Source organism: Odontomachus brunneus, unplaced genomic scaffold (assembly GCF_010583005.1).
Source record: "Odontomachus brunneus isolate Ranch 3 - 2012 unplaced genomic scaffold, Obru_v1 Obru_scaffold_128, whole genome shotgun sequence".
NCBI classification, from domain to species: domain Eukaryota; kingdom Metazoa; phylum Arthropoda; class Insecta; order Hymenoptera; family Formicidae; genus Odontomachus; species Odontomachus brunneus.
Window position 1 is genome coordinate 409,891 of NW_022639578.1, and position 19,497 is coordinate 429,387.

The following is a 19,497-nucleotide window of genomic DNA, read 5'->3' on the forward strand; positions in this document are numbered from 1 at the left end:
ATATTCTTGGTTTTAATATTGAGACACTGATTACGAGATGTGTTCCTCACCTCGATATATGCGATCAAAGTGACCCAGAAAGTTTTGGAGGGTCGCGGGATCGTCAAGGAGCCCCATAAAAATACCATAAGTGGCAATGGCGTCGAGAGTACGGACGCGTGCATAATTTGATGAAGAAATACCATAAAGTAACAGAGCAGATTGGAGTGCGCCAAGATTGCGAACCAAATGGATGCTGCCAGCTGTATAATAGGTGGTTGATCCACTTCTGAAAGTTCCCTCATCTCTTCGTCACACGGGGCTGGCAAAGCTTGCGAGAAAAGTGTGCTACGTACGTAAAATACAAGTTAATTATACTTTGTAGCCGAATGAATCGTCCAACATAAATTTCCAGAAGAAAGATGATCTGTTTTACATGTGACATAGATCATACATGTATAAAAGGAATCACTTGAAAGATATAAATTTCTGGGTTTGTAAAGAAAATTGGCACAATTACAAAGCACAACTTGAATCGAAAATTCATACGTGAAGAAATATTGTAGCGCAATTCTGATCTGATGAAAAAAGGAGTGCGATAAGAATATTTTTGAATATTACAATTAAAAAATGTACGTGTATTAATTAATATAAAGATGCATCTTTCCTCTATGTAAAATCGATATCGAAAGCACACTCAAAGCCCAGCTCAGGAGCCACGAAGTTACACCTGAAAATGAGCTGAAGACATTCGACTGAAGTATTAAGAACGTATTCGTTACACACAGTGGACATCGTTTGTTTCTACCGTTCACTGTGCATAGTAATCAATGGGACTCGCAGATTTTTTATCGCAAGCCAATTTTTATGGCCGTCGCATGATCCTCGTCGTGTCTGGAGCGATTGTTTTTCTTTTTTTTTCAAATGCTCATAGGGCTCGTTACAAAGTACGCAAAATAGGAATGGCAGGCAGTTGAATGCTAAGAATGCTAAGAAATCGCGTAATTAAAGTGCCGCATGCGTGAACGGGCGTGCAAATATCCAGGTAGAAATAGCGCATCGAATCGACGTCGATTCGATGTACTATTCTGCCTGGGTAGTGTATTCAAAATAGTTAACAAGCCGAGCATTCAGATTTCCGAGTTTTACGACACACTTTCGGTACCTGGAGGAGGACATGTCCAATCCTCGCTCCAAACTCGGCGCCAGGATTCGGATGTGCGGCACTGCCAGCGAGCTTCCTTTCCTGACACAAACAACACCACGCTCTTTCTATGTTTAATTCGTACATGTATAATTCGAGCACGGGGAATTTTAATTGAGATATTAGTATATCGACATCGATTAATCAATCTCATGCGTATTTTTCTGGGAAGGGAGAAGATAATAACAACAAATTTTGTAGAAATAATAGAAAGAAATAAATACAGTATGTATAGAAGATGTTGAGTCAGAATATATTCAAGAGATACGCGCAATTATCTGTATTTATTCGTCTTAATAAATTGCAAGGGTAGAACTTACGGCAGTTGTTTCGATCTATCACTCATGAATCCCTTATTATACTTTTGATATTACGTGTATAGCATGCTACATAATTTCTCGTGATTCCCAACAAGGCTCGGATTTTTTCGTCGCAGATTAACATTCTGGTTCGCGTGAGATATTTAAACGTAATACAGTATTTTGAAATATTCCTCAAATTTTGCTCAATCTTTCGATTTTGAAATGCGAGTCATATATTGCCTTTCTTATTAAAAATAAGGAAAGTTATCACTAACGTAGCAGTTTGAAAAAATTATTAAGAACAATTATAAAATTATTCAGATACGCACACACGCACACATATTCCTTTTCTTATAATACAAAATGTCTGATACAATACATATGCTTGTGTGCACAGATAGAGTTCATCAAATCGAACATAAAGTTTTTTACCATTTTGTAATCGACTACGACAATAATTGAAATATATTCATAGTTGAGATAAATATTAATTAAAGAAAATTAGCGAATCTTAGCACACGTGCACGGTAGAATAAGTTCTATAGAGCAGTCTGAAAAGATATGTTTTTTCAAATTGTTCTACATAATTCATCCTGTCGTATCGTAATATTTCAATATTTAACGTGATTGATTGCAAAATGATGAAAAGCTTTTTTGTGAATTTAATGAGTTCTATCTATGCATGAATTAGTACATGTTGTGACGCAGTTTGTGTATATATATATATATATATATATATATATATATATATATATATATATATATATATATATATGCCTAAAAAAATAATTTAATAAGGTAGGAATGAAATTATAGAGATAGAACGTGAGTGTAGAATGTGAGTGTAGAACGTGAGAACTTTTCATTGGAATTAACATTAATTTGTTGCAACAGAAAAAACATTTATATCTAGTAGTGCATGGTAAACTATATTAGAGCTTTCTTCAAAAGTGAAATGGAAGCTCTTACCTTTTTTCTTGTGGATGTGGCTGGCTTGGACCTTCGCCAGGATCGTACGTTTCCTCCGCCCCGTTATTTTCAGTCGATCTGTTACAGCGAGCACATTTACTACTAGCACCTACGTACTTTCTTTCTTTTCATTTTAAAATTACTAAATCTGCATACACTGCTTCTTATACTTACATATTCTCTAAATACCGGTACTAGACTTTTTACTAATTTATAATCTAATGGAGAGAATATAGAAGGGGAGCACGAGCTATATGTGTTTTCTGACGCCAACTAATTTTGAAATATACTTTGCAACATGAAATAACACAGAATTAACTCTTTACCGCATAACTTATCTATTTTACGATAAATTTGTTATTATATAATTACAGAGCTTTGACAAGTCATTTATAAGTAGGAAATATTTTTAGGAGTTCAATTCTAATAATAAATATATTATGTGCAGTAAAGAAGATAAAAATTAAGAAGATGAAAAAGAATATAATTGAGATAAAAAATGTTACGTTATGCAATATATTCACAAGAAGTCGGCGTCTTATTAAAGTTGATTTTAATATATCTGTTTGCACAAATATTTATGCAGAAAGCGGTAACATAATTATAGATAATTTATACAACTACATATTTACAAGCTAACGTTTGAGAAGCTAGTGAAACAGCGTGAGACTAATTAATATCCATGTTAAAGCGGTTTTTTTATGATTAAATAACATAATATAAAATTTCCTAGAGATAAAAATTTTTTGTAGAATTGTTATAATAATAACTAATATGCAGAGTTCTTCAATCTTCATAAATAAATAATGCATTCTAATCTTATAATATATAATGATTTGTGGGAATTAACTTACCGTTCTTGCATCAAAGGCTGCCACATTTGATTAATTCCTAATCGTAATCCCATTCTAAAATCGGGTTTTGCCTAAACACAGTAATTATCAATATTAAAGTCTTGTTACGTGATTTTAATTGTATATACGTGTATTTTTCTAAATTTATCTAAATTATGATTTATACCTTTAAATTTGTCTTCTCTTTCATTAAAACTTTGCGAATGTATCTATAATCGTGGGAAAATCGATTTAGATACTTTGTCATCGAAATTAGGGTGCTGTTGATCACTGCCAAAAGAAACTTGAGGTACGTAAAGATTGAAACTTTTTTCTGGTCTCCTTTTTCTTCGTCACTTTTCTTGTCTTGGGATTTTTCTTTCTCTTCTTTTTCTTCTTCTTCAATATCCGAAGGTTCGGGTGTTTTAGCCGAGTCTGCTCCTGACATATCTTTTTCTTCCGTTTCCATTTCCACTGAGGTGAGACTTGTCCGATCTGGGCCCTGATTAATTTTATAGTTAAGTTATATATATTGTAAGAAAAACATATATATATATATATATATATATATATATATATATGTGTGTGTGACATAATGTTTCAATTATTACTTGTTATTACTGAGCTTGAAAATAATCAAATCTGTCGAGAAAAATGCGAAGATGCATATAAAGTGCATCGCGCAATATTCAATTAATCATTATATTTATGTACAAATTTAGAATTATACATTCTTTTAAGATCTTTAAAGTATTATTAAATTCAAGCAATTTTTTACTTGATACAGTTTTAAAATATTTTATTATTTGTTTAAAATATCTTATAATTTTCATTTGAAATAATTATTTGCATTATCTATGTCGACAGTATTTAATCATAATCAAGATTTAAATGTTTACAATTAATTATTTAGTATTCGTTATATATATGTATATATATGTATACATATATGTGTATGTACTTAGAAATTAAGTACATATACTTTTTTTGTTATATACAATAAGCGTGTAATTACAAGAACTACAATTGATATAAAAAAAATGTGAAGAAAAGTAAGCTGAACTTCGAAAAACATTTCGTACTTTGTACGAAATTTGCATAGACCAATACGACGAGTTCTTCACCATAATTGTGCGACTACAATATAGAAATTAAGTACGAGGCGTTAAACAATATAAAGGTGATAAAGACGAGAGAAAATTGCTTCCAACCACTGCTTCTACGAAGCTGAAAGTTAAAGAGAGAAGAAAAAAATATCATTGAAAAAAAGCGTAGTAATAAATATGAGAAAGTCCAGATGTTATTACTGTCGAAATACGAGCTGCAGTTATAGTTGCTTTGTACTACGTGTTATGTGTTATATTACATTATATTTAACAAAGATATATGAAATATAAGTAAAAAACATCGGAAATATTATATGTTAAGAAATATATATTATATATTTAAAAAATATAATATTGAAAAGATCAGAGAAAAAAGATAGAGTTATTGAAAGAAATAATAGAAATACAATAATTTTACGTTTTCATTTTATAAATTTCAGACGCAAATAGGAAATAAAATGGATAGCTTTATCGTTAAGACGAACAATAAACAATATTTCTGAATCGAGAAAACATTAATACATATGTGCGACAAGGAGAATAATATAACATAAAAGTCATACAAGACATTCCATAGAAAGCAACAGTGAACAACTGAATAATAATATTGACATGAGGTAATCTGCAGTTGATTTATCCCTAACAGGGAGCTAACGAAAGGAAAAACAAAAAAGCATTTGCCGAAATAAGTGCAAAATTACAATCAAGAATTGAGAATTTTCTAATTCAATTGTCGCTAAATAAATAAAACGTTGTAGGACCTAAAATTGAATCTCCCTTATTAGAAGGGTCAACCGCATATTATATATCGACAGAGATATTTGGCGTCTGTTTGCTGGATAGCTCTTCTGAGACAACGTTAAAGACAAGGGTAAAAGGTGACGAGTATAGGCTGATTAGTGCCTGCAGCGATGTCATGCAGCCTTTTAAAGGGAAAGGAATGTCTCACATCGGTTGCCATGGCAGTGTCGGTCTCGGAGCGCGCGCTCAGATAAGACATGGACGATTTCTTCCGTGTCAAAGGTACGCTCCTACGTCGAAGTTTCAGGGCATCTTTTTCGGTCCCTCCATACATGGCGACGTGCGTCGCAATCTCAATGTCTGTTTTAATCAGCGTGCTCATCAACTGCAAGGAGACTTACGCGTCAGTTTTCTCAAATCATCGTCCGTAGATCGATTTCGTGCGTCGTTGACCAGAAGAGGTACGTCTTCTTCTCATAGAGAAAGAGGGAGAGGAGAAGAAAAGAAGGGTTTGATAGCGAAAAAAGACATGACAGTCTCAACAGCACGCATGAAAAAAATTTTGGTTGCAATCATCACACGAAGAGATCAATCGGTCGAGCTCATAGTGGTCTACTCGAGGTATCTTTTCGAGAAACTTTCAAAATATCCTTTAGTAGACCTGTTGTTAAGTAGAATCTCCCTTTCTGCATAAATATAATAAATGTAAAAAAAGATGCACGTACACGGGTGAATACATGAATCATTAAAGTTGGATTTTTCTTATTTGGCAGCCTCGGTAAACCGTATCTTGATTGGGAGGATTAGTAAAACTTAACAAAAGAAATCTTTTCATTCAAGAAATCTCATAACATAGTCACACTCAAATTTCATATCCTTGAAAAATCACAATAATAAGTGATTCAAGAAAGACATTTGTTTCTTGATTTTACATACCTCGGAGACAGTCATTCTCCTTCTCAATTGGTCCTTCTCATGGGGAAGTTTCTTCTCTTTCCTCTCACTCTCGCTTTCGGGAAGTAAATCGGTGACATCATCGTCGTCCAGATCGTCAAACATGTAGTAGTCACCTGATCTGATGGCTAGTTGTGAAAGAATTATTTATATAGTTTTTAATATGTCGTAACTTTTATATGCTACATAAGAGAAAGCCATGCACGGTGATGATAGTTAGAAAATAGTGCAAAGGGTTTGAGCAGTTCTCGATTATTTTATGAAATTTTGAGAGAGACAATCATGAATATGACCCCACTATTATAAATGCACAAATATATACATGTATACATATCGATCAATAAGTAACTATGTAATTTATCGATATAACATCTATTTTGTGGAGCTATGTGTATGTATACAACTAAAATTTTATATTACATCGTATATATTTTATATACAAATTAAACTAATTTTTAGATTTGGGATTAGCATAGGAAAATTGATTGTTGGGGTAATGTCCAGGCAGCTGTAAAAAATATACATTTACCCTCTTTATTCGTCTTCGGCGAACGAATTCTGTACAATGGCCGTGTTCTTGGATAGAGTTCATCTAATAAAAAGACATAAAAAATAAAATAAAGACACAAGCTAAACAAATGGCAATATCGATATAGAGCATATGATATATTACACGTTGCACTTATATTACATAGCTCGCGACTGGATTGTTCGATTTTACCATTGTCTGGATTATTGAGAGAGATAATAATCTATCAATGAATTTATAAGAAAATGTCATTTATGTTTTGGGGATTTTGGCTACATCATGAATTTAATCTATGAAGATATTAAGATTCAGGAAACATGAGATGATAATATTTGCAATGTGTGAATAATAACAATAAGAAAAAATATATGAAGAATAATGGAATGATCACGAGCAGAAGCGAATGATTGCGAAATAGAAATAAAAGAATAGAGATTCTGACAATATAAATATACGGAACAAAAGCGTTTTGCGTCGTTTCTATCGATCGTCCTACAAGTATGCACGAACAAATCACTCTACTAATACAAATGCTTATGTACAGAGATATCTCCCGCATCATAACTTTGGTCATAGGTATCATACAGTATATTCCACGATCCAAGAAAAAACAGCCAACGACACCATCGCTTCTAAGAAGACGAGACAAATATTGGACAACGATGTAAAGTGATATATCGTGAAGGATTCAGATACATAGGCGTGAGGAAGCGTATGTACAGGACACCGTAGCGTACGGACGACGAGGATCATGTTGGTGATGAGTGATTACACGTGTGATGCGAATACGGGGAGCGAGAGTTCGTCGAGATGATGGATTGGCGCGGAGTGTGCAGCCCGTTCATCCACGGCGGCCCAATGAAGCTGGACTGACGCCGATGTCTCGTGGAGGATGCCAAGGATCGATCGGTTGGGCCCCGATCGTACGGCGGTGGCGAGAACACCGGGAACGTCTCGTCTGGCGACGGTCCCCGGGGATTTAGTTCGCTACTGGGCGGCGAGCCGAACGAGATACGAGTGGGCTCGAGGTAGCCCTCGAGACTGACCGTCATGACGGCGGAATTCGGCGTGGGTGCTTGTAACAAGGATGCCGCCCGTGGCGTCAACGGAGGCGGCTCGTCGTCGTCCTCGTCCAAAGGTGTCTGATATCCTTGCGGCGGTGTGTGGCCAGAGGAAACGCATGAGCTCACACTGGAGGTCCTTGCCAGCGGCGCCTGTCCTTCTTCTCGACGCATTAAAGATATAGATATATTGGGTGTTACGTGTGTCGTGAGATATATTGGGTGTTACGTGAGAAGAATGATTGTGTGTTGAATGATTGCAGAGATATCCCACGTGGTGACAGTGGAGTGACAGGGATGTTGAGAATTGCGAGTTGTTATGTTGAGACATGGTGGTATGGAGACGAGGACGTTGTATTAGACTATAAGATCCATAGATTACTAATTACTAGGAAAGAAGTTGAACTTTGGACTTCCTTTTCAAGGGAAAATGATATCCAGTCGGTGGCTAATTCAAAGTGCTTCATGACCTAGGTTAAACCTTGTAATCATTTATTGGAGGAAAAAATTTAAATCTTTTTCAAGGTGTCTTTGATAAAATATAGTTTGTTCAGTATTATTATATGAGACATGGAATGCATATCTTTAAGATAAATGTCTTACCGACTTTGTGAGTCTGGGGTTCTCTGTAGGATGGTCCCTGTATCTTTTGCTGATTGGCCTTGATCTTATCCATCTTGAACTTGAGTTTTTCTAAGACAGCTTTCTCTACGCTCTCTTGAACTTCTATGCGCTTCTGATGTAGTTCTTCGTGTAGCTCGGCACCGCGGGATGCTAGAATCTTCATGGCTTTCGTCTCGTCTACTATGTGGAAGAAATAATAACTTTTGAAGAGACGTTTCTGTATCAAAAGGAAACCAAAGCATAGCCCATCCCAGACCATGCCGATATTTTCACGGGGGACATCACACTCCATGGGATCCAGTATGCCACTCGAGGAACTCTTGAATTTCTTTAGACACGCGATGCCCAGCAATTGTATTAGCGAACATACTGAATGTTCGAGCTAGTATTACAGAAACAATTCAGCAATTGTTATATATTTCAAAATTATATAATGTTATATATTATAATTTATATTTCATTATTTTACTAATAAGGATAAGTTAATTATTAAAAGAAGCTTACATCTTTGATGAGGACACAACCTACACCTTGAAGTAAAGCTTTTGCGAAAATTACAATGACGGTGTATCCAATTAGTATGTTCCACCATTTCAAAATAGTTCCGATTGGTCTCAAATAAAAATCACTTCCTTGCCAAAGGAATAAGAATGCTCCTATGAGGTAGCCAAGTGAGAAAATATTCGTTCTTTCTGTTCCGGCTAAAAACATGATCGATAATGTCAACCACATGAGACTCATCATGCCACCACGTTTGATTACGTCCAACCAAGAGTGAATTTGCGATACATAATCTTTCACAGGATTCACAAAATTCGGTTTCTCCATATCTTTAAAAACAGAATAATTGTGGCCAGCTGCGAAATCTGTGTTAGATTGCAAATTCTGCTGTTCGATATTGAAGATCAGACTTTGTCGCACGATCATCATTAATAAAATAAAGTCACCTGAATGCAAAATGAAGAGAAAGATGTACTAAAAAATATTAGATGAAGTCTTTTTTTGTTAGACATAAGGCGTGGAACTTACAAATCAATTTTTTGGGATTCGGTGGATAATCTGGGTCAGGAAGGAACATCCATTCTTGCAATCTCCTCATTACTTCGGTTGTGCCCCATGGATATTCTGAAACAAGATCGAAGAAACCCACTTATTATTTATTTCTCCCAACATGAGAGTATTTATATTGAGGCGTCACTTTACCTATACAAAGCCATGATGGTGGAGCCACAACAATAGCGTACTGAACAGGTAGAAGAATTATAGTGGAATATTTAAAGCATGGCCAGAGTCGCGCCACAGTTTTTCTTTTTAACGAGAAGAACAATAACAGCCATATACAGTATAAAACTGAATAAAAGTCCAGCCTGGTGCCAATCAATGCGACGATGCCAATGAGGCATATTTCAAGGCCGAATTTATAGAAACCATAGTTGAAGAGGAACTTCAAGCACTCTGATATTCCTTTGTCGGCATCTATTCTGGTGATAGCTGGAAACATCACTTGAGGAGTGTCCAACGGCTCTTCTTTATGAAGGCGATAAAATAATTGACGGACCCTAATTATTTTCCTGCAGGTTGTCACGGTGACGATGCCGATATAACCTGCCAATAATTTTGGAAGTTCAGCCGTCTCAGCTTTTTTCATTCCAAACCACTCGGCTATATTGTAGACAGTGATGTTTGAATATTGTTGATGTTCTTCGTCCATGGCAGTCTGAAATTATTTTGAATAATACATTGGTACAATAAAAGAAATTCTTATGCCACAAAGTGATATTTAAATAACGGCGTTGCTTTCTATTCTATACATTTTATACATACATACACATGTGTGTGTGTATATATATATATATCTTACCGTGCAATTAACATTCCAATTTTCGTGATTAATGTACTTAATTTGGTACAACATTTTAGTGACCATAAGAAGTGATATAATTGCAGCCATCACATTAATTGCTGTTGTTTGAATATTTCTGTTGAAATTTATTATTATGACTATGGCAGCGATGAAAAAGAAATTTATCGCGCAGACCTAAAACAAATTTATATAGTTTATCTTGAATCTCTCGAAATTGTATAAAACAAATTATGATAATTTTACTTACATCGTAGATACACAGAAGAACGAATGAAATAAAAATAATTTTCTGCACATGAATTTCGAAGAAGAGCCAAGTGTAATTATAAAAATTTATAATATGTTGTTTTATTCTCCGCCACAACGCAATTCTTTCTAATTTTGACATATCTGTAAACAATATTGAAGGTATCTGATAACAATATCTGATAACAATAATATTAAAACGATAATTGTCCCCCCAGATAAACAGAGAAGCAAATATAGTATATAAACATTTAATATATCATTTGTGATGCTTGTAACAGTACAACGTATTTAAAATATATTTAAGTTCTAAGGGGAATTTGAAGTTTTCAAAAAATATCTTGTTATTACATCATAATTTTAATCGAAAGATTTACTTCAATAATTCCGTATTAATTGTATTAATACGTATTCATTTTCTTAATTTTATTAATGTTCTTCCTGGCAAAATAAGTAACAATTATAGCATAGCATCGGAAAATAGCTGCAATATTGCCGCAATTTTTGTAGCATAAGATGGCTTTTATTATATACTGAAAAAATTCTTATTGTATGAGAACGCATTTTTGCGTACTTATACTAGTCACTAAACAATATGGCGAAATATGTCTCTCTAGGTCAATTTGCATAATTAAATAAGTAAAAATCATACGCTTTAATTGCTTCAACGTATATATCGTATATCCTTCGTCTTCTATGAGCGTGACATCAGCCGGCGAAGATGCAGCAATGTTGTAACTAGGTGAATGACCCAAGCTAGAGCGTCTATATGCATTTCCAGGCCTAAAATTGATTGAGATACTTTTCAACACCGTTATTATCACACATTTCAATACAATTGTTTTCATACTTACTCTACTCTGTCGATATTGGTGACTTGAAGGAAGCCATTGTGGAAATAATGAATTTGAATTACGGTGATGATAACGAAGAATGTCGGCGTCAGCAAACGAACGAATAAATCTTTGGTTTCGTAAGTCTCCAATCCAATATCCATTTGTCTGAAACGGCAGTAAGGTGGGTATACTCACCGCGGAAAATCCGTATAATTAACAAACGGAACCGTATGATTGAGCGATCATTACTCACAGGTCCTGATCTATTCCAAGATAATCCCAATATGTCGGGAAATTTTCAAATTGGTAGGTGTACACAAGGATCAGCATTATGATGGAATATCCAATTAAAGTTAACCAGAATGCGTACATCATCCTTCTCCATACTACCCATGAAACCTGAAACGCGACTTGGCCATTAATACGTTAATAAACTTTGGAAATCAACATTTGTATACGTTACCTGGAATGTAATGACAAAGAAGAGGAACAATGACATATAGACAATTCTGAAGACCGTCATACGTTCGCCCATAATGCCGCAGATGAACAACGTGATTGCTACCACAGCGATCCAGAACTTCGTTAGTGAATTCCGTAATTGAATACCGAATTCTTTCATAAATTCACTTTTGATCTCGGGCGTTTCGTGACTCATAGCAGTTGTAGCAGTTGAGACAGACACGTGTAGCGGGGCTACCATGTCCCTTAATGCAGAAGATCGTTGCTGTTGCTTCCGTTCTGCCATATATTGTCTCATAGTAATCCAAAACATCGATATAAACAGACACTGTAAATGTGAGAAAAAATTGAAAATGAAGCAATGCTCTCAATGGAAGAGTGCTATTTACTCAATAAAGAATATTAAGATATAACAAAGAATATTAGATCAGTATCTTAAAATATTGATTTCATGTGTATTTCTTGAACGTTTTTGCGTGATATTTTAAAATTATTTCAAAGATATTAATGCACAATGTAATCTTTTTGAATATTGCAAAAATGTTTTAAAAATTTTGAAGTATCGAAGTTACTCATATAATAATGTTGATATATACAATGTTCAAAATCACATATTAAAAAACGTTATACACGATTGAGTATTCTTAAAATAATGTCTTATCAATGATTTTTTGCTTGTGTATAGAAATAAATCTCGCTATTTAAATAAAGAAAGTACACAAGATGTCAAGGCACCTTAACTATTAAATGCCAGCGGCTGAGTTTATCGGCTTTGATAAAACCGATCTCGGAAATATTGACGCCGTTTACTTCTTGTGGCAACTCTTGATCATTCAAGTCCATACTATAAACATATTGTCCGAGAAGTAAGAGAGTGGCATAAAATACGATGAAGGGTGAACACTTCATCATGGAAGCACGTTTATTGGGAACCATCCATAAAATCAATGCCCAGAGCAGCAGGACGAATGTTGCCCAACTATGATACATTATACTCCATGTCTAGAAAATTACGAAAAATTATTAATATAAATAAAGATTATGAAAAGAGAGATTATACAAAAATACAAAATAAGAAAAGTAAAAGCTGAGATAACGAATTATTTATGATGATTTTATCATTTCCTTTCACACACACACACAATTTATTGCTTGTAGTATCCTTATCTTGTGATACTTACCATCATAATTATATTTGTAGCAAGATACGATGAGTTTACTATTAATTGGAAGATAGAGTACACCGCCATGATTATTTGCTCGACAATACCTGGTGTCTCATTAGGAGCTCCTAATTAGTAATATCATTGATCAATCATTATATTCACTCATTTATGTATAAAAGTTATCGTACATCTTTATATTTGCGCCATTACCTTCACTGAGGCTCTGCATTTGCGCGCTGTCTTCCTGGTGACCATCCTGAACGATGACGCTCCCAGTAGAGTCTTGGAGAAGCCCCGCCCTTCCTGACCCAAATCGCAAGAGCTGTACAAAAAATACAACGCTGTATTTTTTGAGTATACCTTAATAGTAATTATAATACTATTTTGTTCCGTAAACTTTATTACTAATATAATTTATACTAAATTTACATTTCCTTAAAAATTTTGCTTTGCCAATAATGACAAACTCATGCAAAATATACGAAATAGCGTGCATTTACCTTCACCAGAGTTTATTAAAGTTTGCTAAAGTCTCATTAAGAATGATTGCGTACGTGAAGCTTATCCGAGATCAATTCGTGCAAATGCCTGTCGGATATCCAGTCATTTGCTCGAATAAAAACTCGAGCCGCTTTATATGCGTTGATAAGAGAGTAACAAGAAGAATATATTGTTAATAAGTTAATGATTAATTGTGCGTGCATATTCAATCAGTATACGTACAGGCACTCGCTCGTCGGATACAGGTATTGTCGATGACCGACTTAAGAGCGGCTTCTAAAACAATGGCAAACTAAACATAGCGGCATCCAAACGGAAAAAGGGTTTGCTCAGCATTAAACAACAACAGCACATCTGTAAGGCGATAGCAAATAAGAATACGGGTAGCATCTTACAATAGACCAAACAGTTTTTTTTCTTACAAACAATATCCGAGGGAACCGTTTAGTCAGAAATTATCGATAAATTAAGCTGTGTGGTTAATGTCAATAACTTCTCGAATTTGTAAGTGCAATGTTATATTCCACAAAATCTTGAGGAAACTTGCAAATAAATTACTATAGATAATTAATAAAGAAACATCACGATAAATATTGTAACAATCAGGAAGTATTCAAGCATATCTAAGAGATTAAAAATACTAGAAAAGTAGAAATGTTGTAATTAAAAATTAAAATTAAAATTAAGAAATTAATAAAAAAAGTAAAATTAAAAGAACGAATAATAAGTAACGAATAAAATTAAATAAACGAATAATTTCAAGTAATGAAAGTGTCGAATATATAAATATCTAACAATTTGAGTGAGTTTGAAAAGATGTCGAGAAGTTAGTGAAACGAGCAATTGAATAATTAGAAATTAGCATCCAGTGTTGTATTGTGTGTATCAGCGAGATATCTGAAATAAAATATAGCTGACAAGAGGAGAAGTTGCGTGATCACAAACATGTGAGAATATTATTTGCATGTCGAGTCGGCTCTTGTGAAGCAGATCCTTACGCGAGCCTTACGTCGCGCCGATTGCCATCTTTGAGAAGGTGTCCTGCGTCTGATGGACACATGTCTTGACAACGGAGTGTCCAAGTTCTCCAGTTTGCCGCTTAATCGTTTCGCTCTCTTCGCCTGCAACGCCTTGTTAGTAAAAGCAACATATTTTTCAACAAAGTTCTCCACAATTGGTATCGACAAAACCGCCGAGAAAATTACATTATTAGAAAAATTTCGAAATAACGAAATAACTTCTTTCATCTACTTTGTTCATTTTTTGTATCCGTTCGTAAACTAATTGTAAAATAAATTATCATTGTATAGATATTATCTCTATAATCTTGAAAAGAAAGATAAACGGTTCAGTATTTGGCGATCCAATTTTTACAATCCATTTAACACGTCTGAATACAAGGGAGCACTTTTACATTTGAGTTAGTGCGAAAGTCTTGTTAGGCGTTCAGTTATTACACTTGCAGTGTTAATGTTAATAACTTCTTATTTATAAGTGAGTTAATTACGGTACATGTAAACAGGCAAATAACGTATAGCGCTGAGATAGCGAAGGCTTCTAAATTGTAAAATATGCCCAGGTTCCAGGAGAAGCTTTAGTGGAAGTACAATTCAATACACTAGTTCTAATAAGGTTTAATACGATAATCGCGCCTACTACAAGGTTTATGTAAATATTTAGTCTTATTTTCCTATTTTGCTATAATAATTAAATGTCACTAGTCAGCCAAATTCTCAGTGCCAAATCCTCACCTCACTCTAGAGTAATACAGTGGCTCCTTTCATCGAAATGATTCGTATCCGAATATTTCTCTAATATGAGAACAGAGCAATCGCGTTAATAATACAGCAATCTGAACAATTCCAACGTAACGTGAAAATTGAAGGTACTGCTTCAATTCTAAGAATTCTAGGTAACGAAGAAGCATAATATATCAAGAACATTACAATCCGTATTATTATCTAAGCAATGTTCTTATATACACTATCCTAATTTCTCCTTAGTAAACAGCTATACCGATTGGAAGGAATAGTCAATTCTTACAATATCGTAACTCTTATCAGATAGATAAATGTGTAAACTTACCGGTTGTTTCATGAGAAACTGGGATTGCAATGACAGAACGTAGTACAGCCAAAACAGTCTCAAAGCGTAACCGTAGATCAACCAATCGGCATCACTCGTATATTCTATGTATCGTGGATGACTGCAATTGGTGTGATAAACTGCAGTTAACGCCAGGTAACGTGACCACGGACTGTCGATAGGGATAAACTCTTGTGGCCATTGGTTCTGGTAGGCAAGCAACGCAATGATGTGAAGGCTCACAACAACCATGATAATCCTGCAAATTATCGCGAAATTTTTTCGCAGTTCCCTGTTGCAAGCCCACCATGTAGCTGCGCCTAGAAACACCAGGAAGTAGAAAGCTGCCTCTATCGATGGCTTCAAGGCCGCGGTGCAGCACAATGACGCTAGAACGACGTAGGTACCGATGCGTCCCAGGAAGTTGATTATCTGAACGTGAATGTACGTGGGCATAAGTTATCTGGCGCGATATCGATTTTCCTCGTGGCATGCGTTATCAAGTGTGAAATTTTGTTATCACGTGTCTCATTTATTCAGCGACAGTCTCATTTAAACGTTGCATAAATATTGTTTTTAAAGGATAGCGATTTTACACGGAGAGAATATTATAGTTTTCTTTCATATAAATTTTTTTCAATTTTAGTATACTATAAAAAAGGATCGATCGCGAAAGAATTAGAATCAAGTTGAGCAAACTCAAGTTTTTGTATATGGTAAACTAATTGCCTTAATTTTTATGTTCTGACAATTTCTTATTTGTATCAAACAAAGTATTTAACAAAATTGAATAATCATGATATTGATTTGAAAAGTAATGGTAATCAAATAAGTTGTCAAATGTAGTAACAAATAAGAAATTTTTGTTAATTAAAAGAAAATTTATAACATCCATATAACTATATTTCAGCTAACAATTAATCTTATATTCTTGGTTAGATTTTTTAGTTGAAATTTCTACGTCAGATTGTTGAACAGACTTAATTTTTACTCAGTTTGACTTGGTTGTTAGAGGATTGTTATATGCGACTAAACTGGTTCAACCTAAAAATTTGGTTCGTTTTATCCAATCTTCTTTTTCAATGTATATTTATAGTAGTGCAAGAATTAATTGTCAGTAAGGTCTATCTTGTTAAGAAATATAGCAAATTTCGTTAGAAATATAGCAAATGTTTTAATAACATATTTCAGCTTCTAAAATATGAGTAATATATATGAAATGAAAGGATCGAGTACTACAGAATGTTTATCAAAATTCTATAGTAATATTTATTATAAAGTTTTCTCCATGTATTCTCTTATTGTATCTTTATACTATCCTTTAGGTGAGAAGTACTTGTACAAAAATGTAATTACCATAGTGGTTTTGTCCTCCGTCTTCTTTTGCTCAGAATAAGTTTCTTGACGAAGAGATATAATATCGTCGCTATCTTGTCTCACCATAAGGGCATTACATATAAGATACATCGCGATCACAGTTGGTAAAACTATGAATTCCGGCGTTAGCCAATAAAAAACTTCCCAGACGGATGCGCTATCTAATCTGACAAAACCTATATGTCGGAACATTTTCTCTATAAATTCGCCTGAAAATACATTAATATAATGATTAAAGATGGTTCTCTTTATATATAGCTTCCATATTTAAATTTTACATGCTATATGATTTTTAATCCGATAACATATCTAATTCTCCAGAATATTACACAATGTATATAAATATTATAAATAAATAAATATATACATATATATATATATATATTCTTTTAAACATCATTGTATGTATGTATGTATGTATATATATATATATATATATATATATATATACATACACATACATACACACACACACACACACATAAATAATGATACATAATATATGACATATAATATATATATACACACATATAATGTTTAAAAGAATTATATAAGATTAACTCTTCTGGAGACTTTTAATGATAATAAAATAATAATGATAATATTTAATGATAATATTTAATATAATGTTTTTGTTAGAGGTTTGCTTACAATTTTGAAGAAAGTATCCGTAGGGCTGTAATGATAGGAGTACGATGTGGAAGGTGATCTGAGCTATGGCTATAAGGAAGGCTAAGCAAATGCAAATTTTCATATATGTCCTGGTGTGTTGCGGCATAGCTCCACGCATTGGTATCGGTATCATCGGAGAATACAGCATCAATCCCAGATAAATTGTCGACAATCCCACTGGTCGCCATATTGTACCTGTGAGTTCGAAATTCGCGTTATGTTTTCCATAATTGTATAGTTTGTTTAATAATTCTGGAATTTTTAGGTAAAGTAAAGCGATTATGTTTTTTCGTCGTTTGTGTTAATTTTGTGAAACAATATGTGCGAAGGATGGCAGAAGATCGTAGATTAAAATGGCGCATACATAATTTCATAAAATTATATCGACATGAAAATACAATCTTTCATTTCACTTCATCTGCAACGTCCGAACTTATTGCATAATCCAATATAAATGCTGCATAACTTGTTACGTATATTTATGTAATATAGTGATTGTTATACCAATAAAATCAAGTAAGTTCTTTATAAATCGCAATAAAAATACTCAGATCTTTCGACAGAACTAGTGCTATCTCATTTATCTATCTTTCGATTGTTGAGCGACTTACTCCATTTTCGCTTCCAGAATTTTATTCGGGAGACCTATTAGGGGAACAGCGTGACGGCGCATAAATATGTAGCTTTAGATGGCAACGCGGTGTGACAATCATTTGCACGTTAGTGGAAAGGTCATTTATGAGGGTGGGGAAATTACTCAGCACGTAGTTACTAACGACACGTACCGAGAAATGACATTTCAACTTCTGCGAGTGTTTTATCGCAACCTTTACGCTTTTTATTATTAGTTTATATCTATTTCAACAGTGTTTTGACCTATTAGATTATTATTATATAGAATGTTAAATACTATGCATTTTTATATTCGACTTGTCAATGTTAAAAAAGTCGTTGATACTTCCAAGGTAGATGCAAACTTTGTTGATGCAAACATTAAATCATCATCCGGTATATGGTACTGCTCGGGAAAAACATGAATAGATAATTAATGCGAACTGTTGTAACCAGTTTAGTCTACTGATGATAATTACTATCGCGTCACACAGTGTTGCAAATATTTCACGAGCGAGCATGGTTGTTTGGCTGCCAGTTGAGATTTGCTATAGCGAGTTAGAAGGGTTCTTTGAACTTCTAGAAATATTCACGTAAGTATTGTATTATTCTTGTTTGCTGCAGACAGTAACTTACTCTATTCGTGGTCCGTGTTATATTTATCTAACAGACATAAATAAGGATATTGTGTCGCTGCCAAGTGAAGTCGGTTACAAGCTACATTGTTAAATTACTGCAAAGTCTCCCTATTTCACTATTGTGATAATTACAGCCGATTATGAGCTAATTATTTATTGATTATGAAATTTATTTATTGATTCTTTTGTCCTGTAGCAACAAAACCGATTTGTCGATTGTAATCTGCGAGAAACGAAAGCGATAAGATAATAATTATCCGCATTACAGTACCACATCCGTGTGTATGGCGAATATTAATTTCGTCATGGACATATATGTCTTCTTTCTTTTTTGCGAATGAGGTCACAAGTTTGGGCTAACCCTAGAAGATTCCACGATCACGAAATTGACTCCGGAAATAAGAACGTCGCACGCACGAAGCTTTCGTTATGTTCTTTGGGTATTTTTATGCCACACGAAACTGATGTAGTTAATTATTAAGTTGGCTCAATTCATTATGCTCTTAAAAATATTATACGTTTGTTTGAAAATGGCGATATACTTATGTTTCTTAACATTTTTAAAAATATTGTTATGTTTATATTTCTTAACATATGAAAAACGTGATCCTAATTAAATTGAACATAAAAAAATCCTAAAATATAATTTTTATTATAAGTAACTTAGTATAAAAATTTCCACATTTTCGGAATTATACTTTCATTATCTACTTTCTATACTTTATTTCATAGACAA

At 33.9% G+C, this 19,497-nt stretch overlaps 1 protein-coding gene across 4 annotated transcripts in view; it reads right to left on the reverse strand.

Annotated features, from left to right (window-relative positions):
• The window catches only part of LOC116849900 (piezo-type mechanosensitive ion channel component), a 32,330-nt gene that overhangs the window by 6,101 nt on the left and 6,732 nt on the right, over nt 1–19,497 (reverse strand). The window contains exons 3-26 of one of the 4 annotated variants that reach the window (XM_032827537.1): nt 17,491–17,706; nt 16,819–17,048; nt 15,463–15,894; nt 14,376–14,507; nt 13,087–13,198; nt 12,892–13,001; nt 12,446–12,712; nt 11,712–12,038; nt 11,502–11,647; nt 11,267–11,413; nt 11,065–11,195; nt 10,414–10,556; nt 10,164–10,340; nt 9,506–10,019; nt 9,332–9,427; nt 8,807–9,249; nt 8,282–8,684; nt 6,618–6,680; nt 6,071–6,216; nt 5,343–5,519; nt 3,475–3,789; nt 3,309–3,379; nt 2,455–2,532; nt 51–327 (exon numbers count right to left, since the gene is read on the reverse strand). In XM_032827537.1, coding sequence (XP_032683428.1) covers nt 51–327; nt 2,455–2,532; nt 3,309–3,379; nt 3,475–3,789; nt 5,343–5,519; nt 6,071–6,216; nt 6,618–6,680; nt 8,282–8,684; nt 8,807–9,249; nt 9,332–9,427; nt 9,506–10,019; nt 10,164–10,340; nt 10,414–10,556; nt 11,065–11,195; nt 11,267–11,413; nt 11,502–11,647; nt 11,712–12,038; nt 12,446–12,712; nt 12,892–13,001; nt 13,087–13,198; nt 14,376–14,507; nt 15,463–15,894; nt 16,819–17,048; nt 17,491–17,706 — 5,153 coding nt within the window. Of the gene's footprint in view, nt 1–50; nt 328–2,454; nt 2,533–3,308; nt 3,380–3,474; nt 3,790–5,342; nt 5,520–6,070; nt 6,217–6,617; nt 6,681–8,281; nt 8,685–8,806; nt 9,250–9,331; nt 9,428–9,505; nt 10,020–10,163; nt 10,341–10,413; nt 10,557–11,064; nt 11,196–11,266; nt 11,414–11,501; nt 11,648–11,711; nt 12,039–12,445; nt 12,713–12,891; nt 13,002–13,086; nt 13,199–13,599; nt 13,654–14,375; nt 14,508–15,462; nt 15,895–16,818; nt 17,049–17,490; nt 17,707–19,497 lie in introns of all 4 variants that reach the window. The other 3 variants (XM_032827538.1, XM_032827539.1, XM_032827540.1) reach the window with 3 other exon arrangements.